At 35.6% G+C, this 23,281-nt stretch overlaps 2 protein-coding genes across 4 annotated transcripts in view; one reads left to right on the top strand and one right to left on the bottom strand.

Annotated features, from left to right (window-relative positions):
- Window positions 1-23,281, bottom strand: part of RALGPS2 (Ral GEF with PH domain and SH3 binding motif 2) — a 158,137-nt gene that overhangs the window by 40,902 nt on the left and 93,954 nt on the right. The window lies entirely within an intron of this gene.
- ANGPTL1 (angiopoietin like 1) lies at window positions 184-23,281 on the top strand. The gene is made up of 5 exons (XM_011220945.3): window positions 184-461; window positions 5,956-6,800; window positions 18,908-19,101; window positions 20,515-20,785; window positions 22,532-23,281. Exons 2-5 carry the CDS (start codon window positions 5,978-5,980, stop codon window positions 22,717-22,719), a joined length of 1,476 nt encoding a protein of 491 aa, XP_011219247.1. The 5' UTR covers window positions 184-461; window positions 5,956-5,977; the 3' UTR covers window positions 22,720-23,281.

Genomic DNA, 23,281 nt, shown 5'->3' with positions numbered 1-23,281 from the left:
AGGCTACAGAAAGGAAATCCTAACGAGGAGATTTTCCCCCCTAGTCTCCAGCAATTTTTTGGTGACGTAATATGTGGGCTGAACTTGAGTTTACCGAGAAAGAGAGGGAATCACTATTCGAGGGTGCTGTATATACAATCTGGGTCAGCTGCAGCTGGTTACTGCACTTCTCCATGTGGCAGACAGAGCGAAGCCACAATGCTTTCGCTGCCGGATTAAAGACAGCCCACAGACCAGAACTTCCACTACACTACTTAAAATTACATAGGTGGCTTGTCAAGTTCAATTGATTAGTGTTGTAAGAAGAAAGAGAAGTTCCTTATTACCGCTTGGATTTGTCGGTCCAAAACAAAATGCAATTGCCATTAAAGTCACAGATGAACAAACTTCTACACTGATTTTTAAAAGCAAGAATAAGAGCAGCAAGTTTCTGGGTCTGCTTTATCAACAGATGCATAAAGGTATTTTAATATTTCTTTTACTTTTTTTTTTTAAAAATTCTGTGTATGTTTAAAGTTTTACATTTGTAGGAATTCCAAAATCTTTTATTAAACAAAGAATTTCAAAATATACAATTTATTTTAGCCAAAAAAGGGGTTTTTTTGTACCTTTATGTAAAAAAACTGATCATTATGTACTTTGTGGTTAATGTATGATTTGAAGTTCAATTTAATAATATTTGGTGTATAAGCTTATACATTGGTGCATACATGCTAGGTTTCAGAAAACAAGTGCTTTAATGACACTAGAAAGAAATTTTAACAAATAACAGATTAAATGTATGAGGTTTATAACACAGTGATTAAAAACAAAGGGATACAAACAAAAGAAAAGAGCTGTAAGCATTAGTCTCTCTCCACACAATTTCAGCGTGTGTGTGCTGGCAGGTCACGTATACTGTTAGAGACCTTAAAGTAACAGCTACAACACACAGCTAAAAAGATATAAAATTAACTGAAAGGCTTTGCAACAATTCCTCAATTACAGTATAACCAAATACTAAGCAGACATTTTTGTAAAGATTTAAACGAAGTCTATGGTATTTCTTGAAAAAACTCAAAATTGTAAATAACCTTCCAGGTTTTACATGTAACAGTTATTTAACTTGGGTAGCAGAGATTAAAACTGCTATAACTAGAATTACTTAAGAAAGTGAAGTTAGTGATATATTAAAAAAACAAACAAACCCTAAAACTTTACAGATTAGGATTAAGGAAAAAAAATAAAATGTGACAGAAGTATTATGTAAGTAGTCTGCAGTAACAGTAGAAAATAAGAACTCAGAAGATACAATTACTTAAATACATGATTAAAAGACCAAAAATATATGATATTTTTAGATAGACATAATTTTGGTAACCATACAAGAGGTTTCTTTCAATATTCTACTTTGTTTAACTGTATTATGAGAACTGTTAAAAAGAAAATTACTAGTTACCAATAGTAAGCTTTAAACACCAAAGACACTTAAGTTTTTTTTACGATTTGGGGATACTCTGTTCTTTTAAAAACTAAAGACATTAAATGGTAAGAATCTTCAACAAGCAAATAATTGTAAAGCTCAGATTTCTTCAACTTTACTTTCACGTCTTTTCCTTAAAGATTCAAACTCTAAATCCTGGGAGGATCTCTGCTAAACGTATTTTACAAGAAACTGATAAAATATCCAAGCAATACTGCCATCTCTCTCTTTTCTGTTGCTGTTTGCTATGGAAAGTGCAGGATCTTGTCAAACCTCAGTTCTTACTGAAGCCTTAGGCAAGTGCTGAATCTGAAACCCCAAACACAAAGATAACTACTATCCCTTTCTTTCATATCTCCAGGGGATGAGGCTGTTCTCAAGTCTCTTCCCAGAACATAATTCACAATCTAGAAGTATCTAAGGCATCTTCAATGCTTCATAAATTTAGGTTCATTGCCTCATGCTGTTTTCAGTGTGTGCACAGCCAGTTAAATGCCTCTATACGTTTACCATCTGAAAGGAAGTAAATCCTGATTTTTATTTCTTCTCTCTACTAGCAGGCAGTGTAGCAACTATGAAGAGAAACAGTACCAACAAAATTAACCCAAAGCATGGATGACTTTTTTTCTGTTTTCTTTCTTTTTTTTCCTAAAAACAACCACGCAAAGGCACAGATTTAAACTTAAGTATACTGGAACTAATTTATAACATTCTCTTGGGACCTAGGAAAGTTTTAACATATACAGAAAAGTTTTATGAGGTAACACAGATTTATAGATCTTACACTTTTAAAACGGAATGTGGTGGGAAAATATTAAGGAAGAAAATGTTTTCAGAGAATGTAACAGTAAATGTATTTTTAAAACCAGTTCCTCACTCATGACGTAGCTAGTCTACTACTTCAGAAATGTGGCTCCTTATTCTTCTTTAGGTGACAACGAAGTCATTACTTTTATAAGGTCAAAGGAATTATATTATTTCAGAGCAAACGTTTAGTTGCCTCCTTTAAATACTTAGATCAGATTCTCTTGCGGCGCACAATGATTTATCCTATGCTATAATCGTATAGGAGCCCACAAAGAGCCAAGGCAGAACACAGCAAAGTGAAGCTATTGCTATTTTAATTTCACACTTTCTTCTTTCATGATGATACTGATGTGAAGTCACAATAACAGTCTTGGATTATATGTTCTTAGCTGTCCTATACACATCTGTGTCTGGTAGGAATACAAGCTGTTCCAATCAGAATATTGTTCATGAAATTCTACTTGTTTTGAAGTTTCGTGATAGCTTCTGAATTTCCCTTGTTTTGGTAGCTTATTTCATAGATTATTTAAATAAAATAATTTTATGATCTAAGAATTTCCACTCTATTACTAAGGCGAAACGAGTGAATGTGAGGACTAGTTAGTTAACTATGTAGAAGTACTGTACATTTTACCATCCCAGTTTTAAAAATAAACCATATCTACATCCCATGAATCTGCACATATAACAAGAAACCTTTTATTGGTAACTCTAGTACAATAAAAGTCCTTTTCTTATAAAATAGATGATTTTAAGGTCTACATTTTCTCTTGACATCAGAGGCAAAATATTAAAAACAAAAAACTAAAAGTACTCATCTAAGTGTGCTTTTGATTATCAGTAAGCAACAGAAGGCCTCCGATATAAATATGGAATACTATTGTGTTCATTCCTCCTCTCTTGATTATGTTAGTAAAAGAAAAATAATTTTCCACACTCCATCCACTCTTTGCTTTATTTTCATTATCACTCCACTCTGAAAGGAGGCGTGGTTTTAAAAAGTAGCAGTCATCTTTACGACTGCAGTTAAAGAGTCCATATTTCATGGATCATAAGAACCTTTATTTTTTGGGACGGTTCCTAATCACAAGTTAGATATGGAGCTATCAACGATACGATACATACAGGGGGAAAGGAATGACAGCAAAAAAGTTTGGGATTGAAAAATGATGGAAACAGAGCCTAACAAAAATGATTCACAAATACCTTTTCATAAATAAGTAATGGGTCCATGTAAAGACCTACAAACCAGGAAAAGACTGAAAAACAAGAAGCACAAAGTTAAGGCTCCTCTCTAGTTACAGCATGACTAGGATAAAATCACAGGTCTGGAAAAGTTACGAGCAGAAGATATGAATCCAATCTGAGTGCTAATTTTGGCTTCTCTGGGACTTTATTTCTTTGTAAAAAGAGCATACATTCATTTCGCATTGTTGTTGTGAACGCAAATAGTTAACATGCATAAGGGACCGTTATACTATTAGTGATAGAAAATAGGACAGAATACATTGCCATATGCTGTAGTGGTTAATGAAAAGGAGAAACATAAATTCTGGAGTCTTCTGCCTAGGTTCAAATTCTGGCTCTATCTTCTTAGAAGCTGTGTGACTCTGGGTAAGGTACTTATTTTCTGGATGCCAGTCCTTCACTGAAAATGAGGACTGTAATAATCTACCTCAAAGGGCCGAAGTTACAATTGACTTAATACATGCAAAGGGGCTTAAAACAAGGCCAAGCACCCAGTCAGTATGAACTACTGCTATTACTGTATTGCTATTATTAATTGTAGGCATAAACAACTTGGAACCTGACTTCTCAAACCAAAAAACAAGAACTTGGGTGCAAAGTGGGACAGAAGAGTTCTGTCTTAGTGTATCCACTGCTATCCTTCAAAAACAGCAGACAAGGCATCCAGTTTATGAGAGGGGGGAGGTGAGCCATGTGCTCCAGCAGCCTGCTCGTGCAGCCGAGGGAGTGGCACGTCTTACCCATTCCACTGCTGCTCACTGCCACTACTCCTGAGGGAGGGAGGTAACTCACGAGAAAGGAAGCAGCTTTGGTTCCTAGAGCTAGTCCTGGTGTTTCTACGAACATTGTACTATGAGGGACAAGTGTTTCTCTGTCACAGCAAAAATGAAACACTCCAAGCACACGTCAGCAATATGTGCCACTGCTGTCAACACCGACGGAGGGGCTGGGGAGCCTGCACTCTTGACCTGGTTCTAATACCACCGATTTGCGTGGCCCTGGCTTTCAACATGCACATGGGTGCAAGAGGTTCCTGAATGAGATGGCCTCTAAGGCACTTTCCAAGTCTAACAATCATATTTAATTATAAAGAGTTTCTTTCCTTGGTAATGCTTACAGAAAACTATTGAAATTTTACTAAAATACAGTTCAGTAGAACCTCTGTTAGAAGAATGAACCTGCTTAAAAAAAAAATGAACGAACCTGCTAAATCATACGTAAGCTTAGAGCATATATAAGATTATGGTTTAGAAAACACAATTACCCACAACGATGACTGTAAACATTCTCTCATTCTTAAACTTGTCACTAATTCCAAAAGGACATGCTACAAAAATAAAAAATATGATGCCAAAACTTTCTGGTTTGAGATCTGTCTAAAAATGTTGCTTTAATTTGATAAAAAAGATATTTATTATAGAGGGCCAATTAAGATCACATAATATGAATATAAAATAGTAACTAATAAAGTCACCTACTATTAACTTTAATACCAGTTAGGGAAGAAGGGCACCTAGGTAGCTCAGTCAGTTAAGCACCTGCCTTCGGCTCAGGTCATGATCCCAGGATCGAGCCCTGCATCAGGCTCCCTGCTCAGCGGGGAGTCAGCTTCTCCCTCCCCCCCTCCCCCTATTCGTGCTCTCTCTCTCATTCTTTCTCTCAAATGAATAAAATCTTAAAAAAATAAATAAAAGAATATTTAATACTAGTTAGGGAAGAATGTTTTAATCAATGCCTTACAAATATTGTGTATCACTTTCAAAGTCTTAAGACAGACTTTTCAATGGTAAGAAAAAAACACTAGCCTTTGCACACAGTGGAAGCTCACCAGTATCTGTGCACTAAGCTTAGGAACAAGAAGCATTACAGTGAGGTGGCAGCTGGAAAGCTATTCTCTGAAAGCTAAATTTTAAACAAATTCAAAGGCATCATGGTGTTGAATTTCAAAATTATTAACATTAATTCTGGCCCAATTTAGTAACACCAATAGATACCCACTTTTTCCCTTTTTTTTTTATATTATTGACTTTAAAAGTAGGTTAAAATTCATTCTTTTTACTTTTTCCCTTCATTGGTTTACTTATTTACTTAAGAAAAGACATGAAGTTTAATGTAGTTTTCCAGTAATACTTTTTACAATTCTAAAAAGAAATAGCGTATTCAACAATTTTTGATAAATTATAAAGTGCAGGCAATGTAATCCACATATGGCTGAGAATTCTGTTGGAGCACATTGGTTTTATTAGTTTTTGTTTATTTTTTAACAGACCACCTCAAATATAAACAATTATTCCTAACACCAATATAATACACCAGCTGATAACAGTACGATCCTGATTACAAGATGACATCTTCTGGGTCTTGCTCATGTTTATTATTCTACTTTATTTATTAATTTACTTATTTATTTATGTTTTCATTGGTTTGTTTTTTAAAAGACTTCATACAACCTCATTCAAAATGAAGGCTTTTATCTGGACCCTAACTGTGCTATTCTTCCTACTAATGGGCATTGGACACTGCAGAGGAGGACAGTACAAAATAAAAAAAACAACCCAGAGGAGATACCCTCGTGCCACAGACAGTAAAGAGGAAGCAAAGAAATGTGCATACACATTCCTGGTACCTGAACAAAAAATTACAGGGCCGATTTGTGTCAATACCAAAGGGCAAGATGCAAGTACTATTAAAGACATGATCACCAGGATGGACCTTGAAAACCTGAAGGACGTGCTCTCCAGGCAGAAGCGGGAGATAGACGTCCTGCAGTTGGTGGTGGATGTAGATGGGAACATTGTCAATGAGGTAAAGCTGCTGAGAAAAGAGAGCCGTAACATGAACTCGCGTGTTACTCAACTCTATATGCAGCTACTCCATGAGATTATCCGTAAGAGGGATAATTCACTTGAACTTTCCCAGCTGGAAAATAAAATCCTCAATGTCACTACAGAGATGTTGAAGATGGCAACAAGGTACAGGGAACTAGAGGTAAAATATGCTTCCTTGACTGATCTCGTCAATAACCAGTCTGTGATGATCACTTCGTTGGAAGAACAGTGCTTGAAGATATTTTCCCGACAAGACCCCCATATGTCTCCTCCTCTTGTCCAAGTAGTGCCACAGCACATTCCTCACAGTCATCAGTACACCCCCGGACTGCTGGGAGGTAACGAGATACAGAGGGATCCAGGTTATCCCAGAGATTTAATGCCACCACCTGATCTAGGAACTTCTCCCACCAAAAGTCCCTTCAAAATACCACCAGTAACTTTCATAAATGAAGGTAAGTTACCTCTTACTGTTAAAAATGGAAGTGTGAGGTTAATACATTTTATGGTTTATGGAACAATGCTCATAATAAGTCCTTATTTTTCATCTTGGTGATGTAATTATACATGAACATTTTCGTTTTCTATTAATCAAGAATTGAACTTAAATATCTCTCTCAGCTGAGTCTAAGAGTTCCTAAAAACACTGTATTCTGTGAGGAAAGTACTACCTTCCAATCAAATTCTTACAATCTAAGTTACTAGCAGTAAGACAGGAATGAGTCCACAATCCACTTCTAACCTCTACAAACCATCCTATTGGCCTGCAGCTAGGTCCTCTTGCTGCTCAACAATCCTTTTGTTTACCTTTTGCTGCTCATCTCATTCTCCTCCTCTCCAAAAGGAACATTTAAAAATTTGCTTTCACTCTCCTTTTTTTTTTTTTTAAGATTTTATTTATTTATTTGACAGAGAGAGAGACAGCCAGCGAGAGAGGGAACACAAGCAGGGGGAGTGGGAGAGGAAGAAGCAGGCTCATAGCGGAAGAGCCTGATGTGGGGCTCGATCCCACAACGCCGGGATCACGCCCTGAGCCGAAGGCAGACGCTTAACCGCTGTGCCACCCAGGCGCCCCTGCTTTCACTCTCCTTAAGCCTATAATGATATCTACTCTTTACCTCCACTCTCAGACACGCATCATCTACTGTTGTATGAGATGAAGTCTACTCAGGTCCTAGCTTCCTTGTTCTTTCTTATCTTGAAAACATCCGCACAACACCCACACCTACTTGCCCTTAGTCTTAAGAGGAAAAGGTATCCCTTCTATTGTCCAAGGCTAACAAACTACAATTTGTATCTTACACCCACATATGTATAAATAAGTTTTCACTACGGTAACAAAAAAACCCTAGAACTGATCTTACTATTTGTTGCTCCATTTCTTAATTCATTCCCTCCTTCCTTCCTTCCTTCCTTTCCTTTCCTTCCTTCCCTTTTTCCTTTCCTTTCCTTTCCTTCCTTCCTCTCTCCCTTATTGATCACTGATTTAAGTGCCCAGAAAACAAAGATGAATAATTCACCTTTGTGTTTAGTAAGCTCACTGCTAACTTTCTAAATATTTTACCCCACATCCATTTTCTCATAAAACATTCTCCTGAATTCTTTACAAGTTGATTTGTTTCCTGAGAGTGGAAAGAAAAGCCCAAATGCCCAAAAGTAAACAATAAATCATAGTTCATTCACTTATTGAAAAGGCAGCACATAAAACTGCATATAGACTATGGAATAATTTTAAACAACAAAAAACAGAACAAAGACTGGAAATACATGTGTCATAAAGTGTCTCTCTGTAGCAGTGGACACCACTGACCATCCACATCTCTGCTTTCTTGGGTCCCCAAGTCAGAATATTCTGACTCTTCCTACTCTCTAGGTCCTTCATTTGCATCTTCTTCCTCTCCTACAGCTTAAAAAGTTTTCCTCAAGATTCTCTATTTTACAGGTCTCACACACCTTCAAGGCTACACGTATCACCACTGCTCACATTCCCCCTGCCTGGAGCTCTTCCTCCTGACTCTAACCAATGCTGGATGTTCTACCATCACTTCACACGGCGCTGCTTCCTCTCCTGAAATGCCTTCTTCCAGCTTCTCTGTCAACCTGGCAGATTTCAAGGCTTAAGTAAACCAATTATCTTAAATGTTATGCATTCCCAGACTCAATATCTCGATGGCTCTTTCCCCAAACTGCTAACTATGCCTTGAACACATTTTCTGTATCACATTTACACTAGGGTTGTTTGCACGTCTGTCTCCTGCTAGACTGAATGCTTCTGGAAGAAAGTGAAGTGTCTTTTCATTCTTCTATCGCAAACATCTAGCCAGGATCAAGTTTTGGCACACTGTGCTCAGCATATTTTAAGCACTACAATAGATATTTGAGGAATGAGTGAATGAATAACTAAAGCTTAAAATAATCTTTTCCCCAACCAAGCATTTTCCTTTTAGAAATAATTATTATAGAGGTAATACATATTTAAGATCTAGACAATACTAATAAGCTTTTTAAAAAGCTTCACTGAATATCCAAATAGAAATAAACAAAAGTTAACACTTCAGTAATAATCTTCAAGTCTTTTCTTTTTTTCTTCTTGTTAACATGGTAATCACTATTCTTGGAATTTTAAAAGATAACTTTGTTCTTTTTCTTTTTGTGATTATATCCTTAGGATAAACCTCCACTAGTAAGACTGATGGGTCATTTGCTTTTGATTTCTCTATTTTGATTTATGCTACTTGCTATTTCTGAATTTGCTTGGCTCATCTCTGTCACTTCTCTCCTGCCCCCCACACACAGTCAGCTGAGTTCTATCTATGTTGTTTTTCTGTCTTTCATGATCTTGTCCCTCATTTCTTTTTTTTTCTTTAAAGCTTTTATTTATTTGAGAAAGAGAGAGAGAGAGAGAGAACGCACAAGCAAGGAGAGGGGCAGGGGCAGAGGGAGAAGGAGACTGCCCGCCGAGCAGGAAGTCTGATGTGGGACTTGATCCCAGAACCCTGGGATCGTGACCTGAGCCGAAGGCAGACCCTTCACCGACTGAGCCACCCAGGTGCCCCTTGTCCCTCATTTCTATTCAGAGCCAGAACTCTAGCTTAGATCCAAGTTATCTATGGCAGCAGCTGGAGGACAGAGACTTCTGGATTATTTTAGCCATGTAACCTTGGGGCAGCAGGGGGGTGGACAACTGCTCTTTCAGTTTCCTCATCTGTAAAAGAGAGGATAATAATTGTACTTACCTCATAGAATTTAACACTTGAGGAGTGTTTAGAACAGTGCCTGGCACTCAAAATGTTAACTCTTATTAGGAACGGTATAATAGCTTATTGACTAGTCTAAGTCCATTCTCTCTGTCCATCAAAATATATTCTATATTGCCAATAGATCTATCTTCTTAAGCTACCACTTTGATCATGTCACACTTCTGCTCAGCAGTTCCCCATTTCACACAGAAAACATGCATTTTGCTTAGCCTGGGTAAGAACATCTTCCTCAAAAGAAACCTACTTCTTTAGCTTTTCTTCTATGAATTGCCTTCACAAAAGCCATCTGCTTCAATAAAATGCATCAACTCATTGTCTTCTGAAATACTTACCATGCTTTCTGCCTATCAAATTATAAGGCTCAGACCAAAAATAAAAAAATAAAATAAAATAAAATAAAATAAAATAAAATAAAATAAAAATAAAATAAAATTAGCAATTCCTCCTTGAAGCCCTTGTTGACTTCCTCAGGCTAAAAGTGATTATTCCTCTCCATGAATATCTCTTTTCTCTGGGACATAAAATATATACAGCATTCCTTATATTTCCTCTTGAATTATCAGTTATCTTTACATGTACTTACAGCACTCAAATACACATCTAAGTAAAATGCCTTCCAACTCTAATGTCAGCTCCTGCCTGGCAGATGGACATTGTATCTCATCTGCAGATGCTAAATAAATGTTGGTTAACTTGTTATTGCGTTTTTATAGAGCTCCGTAAAGTTGTCATTCCCCAGACCTTCATGAAAGTACTTTAATACATTCTACTGTCCAGGGTTCATTCAATTTATACTGTTCTAACTCTCAGTCACAACAGGGAATACTATTATGTTAGGTAAATGATAATCACTATTAACATCCTCACACCTTTTGATTTTCAAAGGAAAGATGTATACAAAATGATCCACTGGGTATAGAAAGAAAAAAATACATATTTTAAACAATCTTTTAAAAAAGTATGTGTTTTGTGTAAGCTTTTAATGTATACAACTTCTCAGCAAAGTAGTTAATTCATATAACATAAATAAACATAACTGAAGTGTGTGGATTTTTTTTTTTAACTGACGGAATGTACAATTATGTAGGTATGGAGATGACCACCATGGAGTATTTTCTGTGGGTGCTGAATCTTAAGTGGATAGTATCATCAGTTCTTGAAGAAATTATTATTCACATATTCATACACTGATACATTAAAAAACGCTTTTACAAAATGAGCTATAGCTCAGTTCTAGATTTTATTATACATTGAGCTGTAGTGCAGGAATAATCTTGCGGTTTCAGAGTTAAATCCCCATGCTAGGGATTTAGCATATCAAAAGTCCCATTAAACAGACTTGTTTTAATAAAACAATGGTGTTTATATTCCTATTTACCAATCCTTAATGTAAAAATTAAGGGCAGACATAACTTCTGTTACTATTTATTTGTTGTTACAATTAAACATTAACTTTTCACTTATTTTATCCTATAACTACTGGTCTTTGATATCCACGGACATAATTAGCTACACTGTAAGAATGTTCATTAGAACCCTAGTGAGCATATAAGGGAAAGTGAACAAAATTAAGAAAACCTGTTTCCTTTGTTGTTAACCTTGGGGAAGTGACTGCCTGTCTGGACCTGTTCTCTCATGTGTATAATGAGAGTGCTGGTTTTGGACTGGACAATTCTAACAACACATTCTAGTTCTAATATTCTATGGTTTCTATCATATATAAATTACTATACACAATACTGAACAGACTTGCTCTTTTCTTTTCTTTATATATAACATGCTAAAATCTGTGTTCATATTATTCTTACCAGACTGGAAAATATGTCTGAGCTGTTTGGGTACTTGCACGAAAGGGGCAAAGATGGATGGTCCTGCTGTACTTACAGATGCTCTGGCACAAAGAAGTTCCTGTTACTGTACTCTACATGTGGGAACATGGTCTAGAAGTCTAAAGTCTCTAAATGTGTAATATGTATGTAGTATTTTAAAAGTCTCTTAGCCAGTCACAAAAAGTCAAATACTGTATGATTCCACTAATATGAGATACCTACAGCAGTCGAATTCATAGAGACAGAAAGCAGAATGGTGGAATGGAAAGTTGTTTAACTGGTATAGGGTTTCAGTTCTGCAAGATGAAAAGAGTTCTGGAGATTGGTTGTACAATAAAGAGAAGGTACGAATGCCACTGAACTGTACGTTTAAAAATAATGAAGTTGGCAAACTTTGTTATATGTATCTTACCATCATTTACCTAAAAAGGTGTTTTAGTGACAATTTTATATTTTCTTTTAAAATGGTTATAAGAAAAATGCACCTCAAAAGAACTTACTATGAACTTAAAGCAAATAATCCAATACTTTTGTTAGATTAAAAGTAATTATCTTTAGAAATGTTACCTTCCCTCTAGCTTAAAAACAAAATGTTTGGGAATGTAACTACTCACCTAGCAAATTGCCATCAATAAAATTCTTAACTGTTAATGTTATTCAGTGGCTGCATTTTGGGTTAGTATTTTATAAAAGAAAACATTACTCTTTTACAAATGGTATATTTATAAAAGTAAGTTTATTCCTTGTAGGTAGATAGACTTGAGAAAGTTCCTTCACAGTGTTATGGCATAAATCTGAGTATCAGGAAATTTGGATTTTGGCAAGACATTTTTGTTGTCTCTTTTGTAAGAAAGACTGTTATGGTGATTAAGTGAAGTGACGCATGTAAACATGCTTTGTGTATGGTCTGACCATCATTAGCTATTCCATTTCTTTGTGCCCTTCCCTATATGTGCCTTGCTTTGCCATGTATGGGGACAGAAAAGGTAAGCTCAAAAAGTTAAACTTAAAAAGCAGTCATTAGAAACTTAATACGCTTTTTAGTAGGTAAGCTAATTTTCAAATATTTATAATGCTTCTTATTGGTATATTTTAAAGATGCAACTGGTTTCAGTGGAATACTTATACTAACACTTAAACAAAAAAGAAAAACTAAAGACTGTTTAGATAAAAGGGGGCTGTTGGAATATGACTCTTGTTACAGTTATGGGAAACAACTGATAAACCCTTGTAATTAAAAAGTAAAAGCTTGGGTTGCGAACTGCATTTGAAACTTAAAGATTAATAAACACAGTAATCCATATTATTAGAAGAATCTATTATTGCTTCAGAAAGTATTTGTCTCAAACTTCCCATTCTGAAATGCTGTCACATATATTTATCTTATACTTAGCTCACAACCCAATTAAAAAGTTTACGTTTCAAAAAGATTTTACTTGCTGACAAATTATTTGAAAGTTCTAAACTGATTATCTTTTTTGTCCTGTTTCTCCTATCACAAAGAACACAGGATTGGGACAAAGTAAGAAAATAAATGAGAAATTCAACAACATTAAAAAGGGAAGGTTTTACCTTTTAACTTAAGCAATTAAACAGTTTCTTTTTAGAAAAAAGACAGGTATGTTAAAGATGGTTCCCAGGAAAGTATATTCAAAGTATGAAAAAAAATTCGCAAACCCACTGTTCTGGTCAAAATATGGGTTCTTAATGAAAAATACATGTGGGGAAATAATGTGGCAGGACTGGTCAATATTTTTCTTTCTATGAATCAGATCTATTAACTGGAGTTTGTTAGTCCCATACAAACTTTAATCATCAAATAAACTGAGGAAGAGAGACACTGGTCCTTCAAATTCAATGTAAAGAATTTCAGTTTCCTGCCTTGAGAAGAATCCAATTGCATGTCAACAAAGATGACTATTTCAAGATTACTCAATGCAAGAGAAAGGTTAATAAAATTCCTATTTTAAAAGACAGGTACTTCCAGTCTATACCCTATGTGCACCATTAGGAACAAATTCCTGAAACACGCCAATTAATTTATTCCTAAGAATATGAAAAACTGCAAGTTAAATTTAATCTCTCAAAAACAAAGCTCTTACTTTTCTACTAGTCATTTAAGAATTCCTACTAGGCAATGATTTTTATGGTAGAGAAAGTAGTAAAACATTTAATATAAGAATGTCTTATAATCTAACTCTAAAGCAGAAAGTAAATAGCATTTTCAAGTAATAATGAAAAAATGTGTCTGCCAAGATCAACAATACACACTGGCTAAGACAGGTTAATGGTTTATTTATAAAAATAAATACAAACAAATGCTAAATTCTGGTATTTACTTTTTTTATCGAGGAGAAAAAAGTAGCTAAAAGCACTACTAATTTTATACACATGCTCTGGAAAAGGATTTCAACTAAATTTTCCTAAGCCTTTTGATCAACTAAATCTAATAGGCATCCAAACTGCAAATATGAAGCTCACAACAAACAAGTGGGCTGAAAATTAAAGTTAAAGATCATTTTAAATTTGCATAAAATGAAGTCTTATCAAATGAAAGCAGGATTTAGAAAACCCAGCACTCTCCAATTTGCTTAGATATCCAAGGGCCTTTTAAATAGCAGGAAAAGAACAAATGCTATTTTACAAATACTTTGTCAACATTCAAAATCTTCATGTTTCTAATTATTTTACAGCAATTCAAATAACCTAATGAAAGCCCAACTGCTGAATATATACTTCAATATAAAATGTAAATTCTCAAAACTATAATCGAATGAATACAGAGCAATTACAAGGGTGACATTCATAAAATAAACAATATAAAGGTGACATTTATAGAATAAGCAAATTTCTGAAATGAGAGAAATATTTATGTGGATTGCCAACAAGACTACTTCTTGTGTTCACTAACTACAATAGAGTTTAAAATAAGAGCAATGTTCCTCAGGTATCCTTGACTATTCTGGAAATGACAAGTTAGAAAAAGTCTGTCTACCCTGAAAAAAATCAGTTTCAACTCTACAGGTTACCTCAAGAGCTCCAAGTACTGCCCTTAGTCATTTAATTTCAGACATACTAGACTTGCGACTCCTCTGTAACTTCAAGCTCTCTTTGGACTCCATCCCTCAGCTCTGGTGACTCATGTGTGGTCGCGATAGGCTCCTTACCCCCTCTAGCCTAACTCTTCTTCAATCTTCAAGATTCAGCTCACATACAGGTAGACTTTGATCTCTTTTCTGTAAATCTGGTAGCTATTTCTGGCCAGTGCTCCCACATGCCCTGCAGAACTCCATCACACTAGCTGTCATATTGTTGAGGAATTCTCTTTACTTGCCACTTCCCCCACTTCCCACTTGACTTTATGGTTGTTTCTTTACCTCTTGAGCCTAAAATTTTCTGGCCTATAGTAGATGCAGAAAAGACACATCTGGAAAAAATAATGCACAACTGAGGAAATTTTGGAAACCATGGTGGCTACCAGGAATCATTTAGGTCAACAAATATTTGGAGTGTTTAAGTGGGCCTCACCTGTGGACAGACAACCAAAAGACACAGTCTTTGCCATGGGGAGTTGTAGGAGTAAACAAATGAATATATTACCATGCATTACAAAAAATAATGTAAGAATGGACCTGGAAATTAGACTTCACTTTTCCTTCTATTTCACTCCCACATATAAAGTTGAAATTCTATAAATTTCATCCTATCTTAACTACAACCTTTCTATCCTTCTCTGACTTGACTACAATGTATGTTTTTATAATGTTTAGTAGCTCATATGTGACTGGTAAAAAAGAAGAAGAATATCAGTAAAACAAAGAGGTCGTCATATTGGTTCACTGGGAGTTTTTCCAAGCTATATTTAAGGTTTTGTGCCACAAAGGTCAACAGCCAAATACAAAGTATTTAACAGCTAATATCAGCTGTTATTTTTGGTGCAAGATTTTACAGAACATAAAGGTTGTCAGGAATACTCTATTTTCTACAACAGAAATGACTGTACATTCATCTTTGATTAGCCACATTAAATTTATCAATTAAATAAGCATATATTTATTAAAGGTGTGCCTGCTGTGTGTCAGGGATAGCAACAAAGGAGAAAAGAAGGCAACTAACAGTTACTGATGATGACTACTCTGTAAAGTATTGTGTTAAAGGTTCTGAATACTCTGTAATTTATAGTCAGTAACTGATAAGATAGATAATATAAAAATAATTCATACTGAATTTTAATGGAATGTGATCTAATTTATGGCCAATCTGATAAGTTCAAAATGTTATTTTTATCATTGTCTTCCCTAGCTTAAGAACCTATTTATAAGCTTTCACAGACTAACCAATATCCTCTATGAATACAGAGCAGAAACTCTCAACAAAATTTTAGCAAATCTAGCAATATTTAAAAACAATAATACACTATAACCACGTCAAGGTTATCCCAGGAATACAAGGTTAGTTTAACATCATAAAATAATTAACAGAATTTACCTATTAACAAACAACAAAAAAAAGAAAACCCTATTATCTCAGTAGATAGATAAAAAATCCAAAGCCCATCATGATAAAAACTCTTAGAAACTAGGAACAGAAGGGACAGAATTTTTAAAGTAGTTATTACAGCTTTTATATAAAGAATATGTTCATAAAACACAAGATGAGAAATCGCAGAAGAGAAATAAAAACTATAAAAAAAGAATCAAATTGAGGGGCGCCTGGGTGGCTCAGTCGGTTAAGCATCTGACTCAATCTCTGCTCAGGTCTCAGTCTCAGGGTTGTGAAATCAAGCCCTGCGTTGGGATCCATGCTAGGCATGGAGCCTACTTAAAAAAAAAAAGAGAGAGAGAGAGAGAGAGAGAGAGAAAGAAAAGAAACAAAAGAATCAAACTGAAACTCCAGAACTAAAAAATTCAATACCTAAAATAAATGTAACCCAAGAAAGACAGCATTAAGTCTTTACAGTTTCTCAAATTTTTTCTACCAGTATTATGTGGTGTTTAGTCATTGTATCAAAATTTTAAAAAGTCTGAAACAGAAAAATATCAACAAAACATTAAAATGTGGGCTAGAGAAAGATCATCTCTTGATTTTGTGTGGTTTTCAATTTCATTGTATTTAAAATATGAAGGCAAGTTAATTCATTTACTTAAAAATGACTTGATAGAAAAAAACGAAATCTTGCATTTGCAACAACACAGATGGAACCAGAGGGTATTGTGCTAAGCGAAATAAGTCAATCAGAGAAAGACAATTATTGTATGACCTCACTGATATGCGGAATTTAAGAAACAAGGCCAAAGGATCACAGGGGAAGAGAGGAAAAAAATGAAACAAGACGAAACCAGACAGGGAGACAGACCATAAGAGACTCTTAATCTTAGGAAACAAATTGAGGGTTGCTGGAGGTGAGGGGGTAGGGAGATGGGGTGGTTGGCTGGGTGATGGGACATGGGGGAGGGTATGTGTTGTGGTGAGCCCTGGGTCTTGTGTAAGACTGATGAGTCACAGGCCTGTACGCCTGAAACAAATAATACATTATATGTTAATTAACTGAATTTAAATTAAAAAAATGACTGATAGTCCACTAACAGTTAAAACACTGATTATGTGAAGTCAGAAGAAAAAAATAGTCTTCATCCTCAAGAAGCAATCTGGAGGGAAGAGTTCAGTCTCTAAGAACGAACCCCTTCAAATGATTCAATTGTGTAAGTATTTATTTAATGAGATGAATCCTTCCCCAATTAGTCCAAAAGGGATCCTGTATATATTGGCACAGTATAGATAACACATTTCTCAAAATTTCAACAATCCTATTATCATTACAGTGAGGATTTTCTTGTATGAGCTTTACTTGACTAAACTCTATTTTCATATAATTTCTAAAAATTGCATAAGTCAAAATTTAAATATTTCTAGTAAAATATAAAATTTGACAACTGGAATTTCTACACCTTTTTTTGTTGTTGTTCTAAAAGATCTGTGGTGTAATTCTTATTTCTGAATCACTTAATACTTTCACATGCTTATAAAAAAACCAAAGAATCAAAATACTGAAGAATGGTGCAACTAAAGAAATGTTCAGTAAAACTTAGAAGTGATCTTTCTTTAGATCCAAAAAATGTGGAAATCACAAGTTTTAAGAGTCAGATCCTCTAAAAAAGATTTCACAAAATGTTTTATCATTTTAAAAGATATGAGGAACTTACTCATGTATTATAAAATAGGAAGAGAATCCATAAGACTATGAAATAACATAAGAGCAAATGTAGCCAGCAGTTCAGAGCATGGACCCCGGGATTAGAAAGAAATGGGGTTAAATCTAGGGTTTATTACCTTCTAAGATACAGGACCTTAGACTAGTTAACTGTTTCATCTGTAGAACATCTGTAAACTATCACCAGGGTCATTGTGTAGACTAAATAAGAAAATTACTGTTAGTCATATAAATTGATACAACTCTTTAGAAAGGCATTTTGCCAGCATTCCTGAAGTGTATTCTTCTGGGCTGTTGAATGGGGGGAATAGTTAACAGATTCTGTAAGTTTGGGAAACTCTGGTTTATTTCAGGGCTTCTTAATCTTTCATACGTGCATGTACACTGTGGGTTTCCAAAAGGGTAATATAATACTTAGCAATAATAAAACTTATTTGACCATGGTAGGCCATTTTCACTAAGTACCTCAAGGGACTAGTGTGTTCCACTGAAATCAAATTCTGGAAACTGTAAACCGGGCACTATGGAGAGCTATAAAAGTGTTCACACCCTCTTGATCCAGTATATCAATCCCACATTTTTATAAGTAATTACTTGAAAAAAATGAAGCCAATAAGACATTTTGTGTACTTTTATAATAGCAAAAATCAGATGAAACCTCAATATCCAACAACAAAGGAATAAACAATGATGTATCAATATTAAAAATTCATATTACAGTTACTAAAAGTGCCAGAATGAAGACTGTAGTCCCAAGGAAATTTGTGTTAAAATACAGAATCCAATTTTCTATGCGTGTCAGAATTATGGCAATATAAAAATGTATGTATATGAACAAAAACTCACAAGAACAGCGGAAAATGAAACAAGTTAATTTTCCATATAGTGGGACTGGGGTAATCCTTTTGTTTAGTTTAACTTTTATGGTGTTGTGTATATGAGATAAAAAGTGGTATCTGTAAGGAAAGATACAAAGGTAAGACTTTTGATTAAGAACTACTTTTTTAAAAGATTTTTTATTATTTATTTGACAGAGATAGAGACAGCCAGCGAGAGAGGGAACACAAGCAGAGGGAGTGGGAGAGGCGGCTCATAGTGGAGGAGCCTGATGTGGGGCTCGATCCCATAACGCCGGGATCACGCCCTGAGCCGAAGGCAGATGCTTAACCGCTGTGCCACCCAGGCACCCCTGATTAAAAACTATTTTAATATGGCTCTGTTCCTATTAAGTTTCCTGGTAATCAATGGTATTTTCATTATAGGACCATTCAAAGACTGTCAGCATGCAAAAGAAGCTGGATATTCGGTCAGCGGGATTTATATGATCAAACCTGAAAACAGCAATGGACCAATACAGTTATGGTGCGAGAACAGTTTGGATCCCGGGGGTTGGACTGTTATTCAGAAAAGAACAGATGGCTCTGTCAACTTCTTCAGAAATTGGGAAAATTATAAGGTAAACCAGTGATTCCGACCTGGGTGGTGGAATACAGCAGCTCTTTCAGTAGTAGCCATTCCATGCAATAAATAACACAGTTTAAAAATAACTACCCATATATTTTCCATTATCTACTTTTGTCAAAAAGAAAATTCTCATCTCCAGTTTTAAAGTCAAAATTAAAGGGTAAAAGGGAAACTGAAGATATCCTTTAAACTACCCCTTTTCAGTCCGGACCATTTATACAAATACTTAATTTTTAGCAAAGACTACTGCTGATTCCATTTTCTAAAAAGACAACTGCTTTTTTATTTATGGCCACGTTTCTACCCAACAGCAACTGTACTGAGCAATAATATTAACCACAGAACTTCAAAAAATGACCCTTCCTCTAGGACTGATTACCCCTGATAATCGTCCCCTCATGTTTTAACTGCTAACGCCAGACATCAGTGCTACTACACACCTAGACTGTCATACGGGGCCAGAGCCATGCAATAGGAATTTTGGAAAAGTAAGCAACTAGTTTTTGTTAATAATTTTGATGTTTACATGCTAATTTTATGAGTGGTATATACCCTCCAGTTTAAAGGATGGTAGATGGGTGAGATTATATTTTCTACATGGTCAATACTTCATTCAAAATTATGAAGTCACATGATTATTCAATTTTAGGTGACACTTTACTGGCAGTAAAAATGAGACATTAATACATCCATGTCAAAAGTTATGTAAATTTCTAAATAAGTAACTAGGCAAAAAAAAAAAAAAAAAAATAGTCCCATAACACAACCTTCTTGAAAACACAGTTAGTGTTAAGATCAGGTTTACCAAGCCTTACACTGTGCTGCATACTGGTAAATGCTTATTGAAACAGGAGAGTTCACTGATTTATTTTTTAAAAACGGTCTACAGTTTTTCCAGGGTGGAACTCTGAAAGATTACTGCTGTATCTTCTGATATTTAACTGTAACAAAGCTAAAGAAGACAGCTTGCTTTAACAGCAGAATACCTTCATTTTTACTGAGTGATCATAATGTTAGAGATCCTTTTTGTTTGACTCTTGGGGTGAAAAAATTTTTTTGGCTCTTTGTGTATGAGGGAGATCAGGAATCCTTTTCAGGGATCTGGGTAGTTTACTAGTTAATGTTTTTAGTAGCTAGGAATAATTTTCATTCTCTTTTACCTTTTTCTTATCCATAAAGTTTGAAGCTAGCTGTGCAAATAAATACAGACAAACTAAGAGAAGGCAAAACAAAACAAAGTGACTATGTGGGGCTTATAAAGATCAGGTGACCTATTAAAAGGGAAGTTCACAGTACCACTTAAATGGTGAATATTTATGCTATCAAAGGTGTAAGGCTTATCTGTAAAAAAAAGTTTACTATCTCTACACTTATTTTTGCCCTCATGCTATTTGTCTATTAACAGAAAGGGTTTGGAAACATTGATGGAGAATATTGGCTTGGACTGGAAAATATCTATATGCTTAGCAATCAAGATAATTATAAGTTGTTGATTGAATTAGAAGACTGGAGTGACAAAAAAGTCTACGCAGAATATAGCAGCTTTCGCCTGGAACCTGAAAGTGAATTCTTTAGACTGCGTCTGGGAACTTACCAGGGAAATGCAGGGGATTCCATGATGTGGCATAATGGTAAACAGTTCACCACACTGGACAGAGATAAAGATATGTACGCAGGTGAGTAAGAAAAAACTGATGTGTCGTCTTTGTAAACTACTAACTTCTATGCATTACACAGAACCCTGCTATCCAAGTATATGGTACGGCTCAGTCACTGGTTACATAAACTGCCGAAAGGTTATTATCTCTTCTGTAAGGCAATCCCAAAGTGTGACTGAACTCTGTAAAAAGCAAAGTTCTATCGTTCTAACCTGGTGGTGGGGGTGGGGGGTTGGAGGGAACAAAGAGAAAACTCATTCACCTGGAAATAAAACTCTCTAATGCCTAAAATTCATAAAAACTACTAACTAAACACCTACCACGTGCCAGGCACTGTTGTAGGTGCTAAGGATACAGCAGTGAAAAAAGTTCCTGCCCTCCTGGAGCTTACTCTCTAGGAGACATAATGATTTGTCAGGTGGTGACAAGTACTCTAATAAAACCAGTGAGAGAAGAGTAATGAGCAGCAGGGGGTAAGATAGGTGCTATATTACAGAGCGGTCAGAAAGGTTACTTTGAGAAGGTAACATCTGAATAAAGCCCTGAAGGGAGTGAAGGTGACCAGCCATTTGGAGACATGGCTTTGATAAGGGCATTTGTTAGTACGCACATGAAAGGGAACAGTAGGACTGCAACATGTGGTAGGAAGAGCAAAAAACCTTTACTCAGAGGGGACATTAATATTCTCTTTAAAATCAGTTAGGTAATCCAGATATAATAACCCTTAACATTGGGGCACCTGGGTAGCTCAGTTGGTTAAGCATCTGCCTTCAGCTCAGGTCATGATCTCAGGGTCCTGGGACTGAGCCCCACGTAGGGCTCCCTACTCAGCAGGGAGCCTGCTTCTCCCTCAGCACCTCCTTTCCTCCTGCTCGTGTACTCTCTCTCTAGTAAATAAATCTTTAAAAAAAAACTCTTAACATTAATTTTCATATACTTTCATCTTAAAAAAAAGATTTTATTTGTCAGAGAGAGAGAGCGCACAAGCAGGGGGAGCAGCAGGCAGAGGGAGAGGGAGAACAGGCTCCCCACTGAGCAGAGAGCCCAATGCAGGGCTCCATCCCAGGGTCCTGGGATCATGTCCTGAGCCAAAGGCAGATGCTTAACCGACTGAGCCACCCAGCAGCCCTACTTTTGCCTTTTTAGCCCAGGTCTCTGGCCCTGATAAAGAGATATCCCTCCTGAAAACTGATCTATTTTTCTGCTCAGTTATTATATCTCTCCTTGGCTAGGAGCAAGTAGGTCTCTACGTTGCTCTATCTTACAACGGTAGAAGAGGAAAAAAGGAAGTGATATAACCAAAGTATACACCACATTTACAGAAACACATTTGACAACTGGTAGTGCTATTCTATTTTATATCATTTTATACTATTTTAAGAACTCAATTTTCCCAAATTTACTCTTTTAGCAACTCCGTATCTTTCCTTCCCAATCTCTCCAATCTCTCCCTCGTTCTCTCTCACAAACGCTGTTTTTTGTCTTATTTACCCTGCTACCCAGAAAATTAAATCACTTAATTAAAAAAGCATGTAGTATATAAAAAACGGACAAGATAAAGGCAATTCAAGTGGTATTTCAAGTAGTTGATACTTCAGGAACAGTAACAGAATGAATGAAGAAACAAAACCACAAAGGTAAAGGTAACAGGAATCAGTAAGAAAAACTCAAATCGTTCCAAAGGTAGCGTAAGTTTTGGATGATGTGCAGAGTACCAGACTTAGAAGAAACCTTTACTTTGATATCTGTTTTCTTTCCTCAAAGGAAACTGTGCCCACTTTCATAAAGGAGGATGGTGGTACAACGCCTGTGCACATTCTAACCTAAACGGAGTATGGTACAGAGGAGGTCACTACAGAAGCAAGTACCAAGACGGAATCTTTTGGGCTGAATATCGAGGAGGGTCGTACTCCTTGAGAGCAGTTCAGATGATGATCAAGCCTATTGACTGAAGAGAGACAGTTTCCAACCTAAATGACACAGAACTCTGTATTCTTCAGTTCCTAAAAATGAAAATGTTACATGTATATTGTTTTGCACAATTCACTGCTACAGATACAGTTTTTAAAATGAATGTTACCGTAACTGTAAAAGGGGATTTATAAAGGGGATTTATGAACGTAGTTTCACCTCCCCTCAACATACTGCAGAAGGTTATTTGTACCTGTAATCCCAGTTATTTTAAAAACTATACTGACTAAATACAGGCAGCGTTTGTTTTATAAAATGTAAATATTTGCCACAATGTATAACAAATCTTAGCTTTATTTTAAATCAAAACTGAATACATGTTTAAGAACAATTTTATTTAAAAACTTTATGAGATTGCTCTAACTTCCAACAGAAAAATAATTTTAAGATTTCAAGCCAAGTAATACATTTTATTTATAAAAATACAGACAGGAAATTAGAGAAAACTCTAGTTTTGCCAATAGAAAACACATTTTGCATTGAATAAAAGTTATTTCAAATTGGATTTGTGCCTTTCACATGAAATGACTAGATCTGAATTCT

Source organism: Ailuropoda melanoleuca, chromosome 8, assembly GCF_002007445.2.
Source record: "Ailuropoda melanoleuca isolate Jingjing chromosome 8, ASM200744v2, whole genome shotgun sequence".
NCBI lineage: Eukaryota > Metazoa > Chordata > Mammalia > Carnivora > Ursidae > Ailuropoda > Ailuropoda melanoleuca.
The sequence above is the reverse complement of the archived record's forward strand: the minus strand, read 5'-3'. Positions and strand labels throughout refer to the sequence as shown.

Excerpts from the sequence above, each read along its gene's own strand:
- ANGPTL1 (XM_011220945.3), top strand. The coding sequence starts at position 5,978 with ATGAAGGCTTTTATCTGGACCCTAACTGTGCTATTCTTCCTACTAATG. Across the intron at positions 6,801-18,907 it reads AGTAACTTTCATAAATGAAG|GACCATTCAAAGACTGTCAG; the intron begins GTAAGTTACCTC and ends TTTTCATTATAG. Across the intron at positions 20,786-22,531 it reads AGATAAAGATATGTACGCAG|GAAACTGTGCCCACTTTCAT; the intron begins GTGAGTAAGAAA and ends CTTTCCTCAAAG.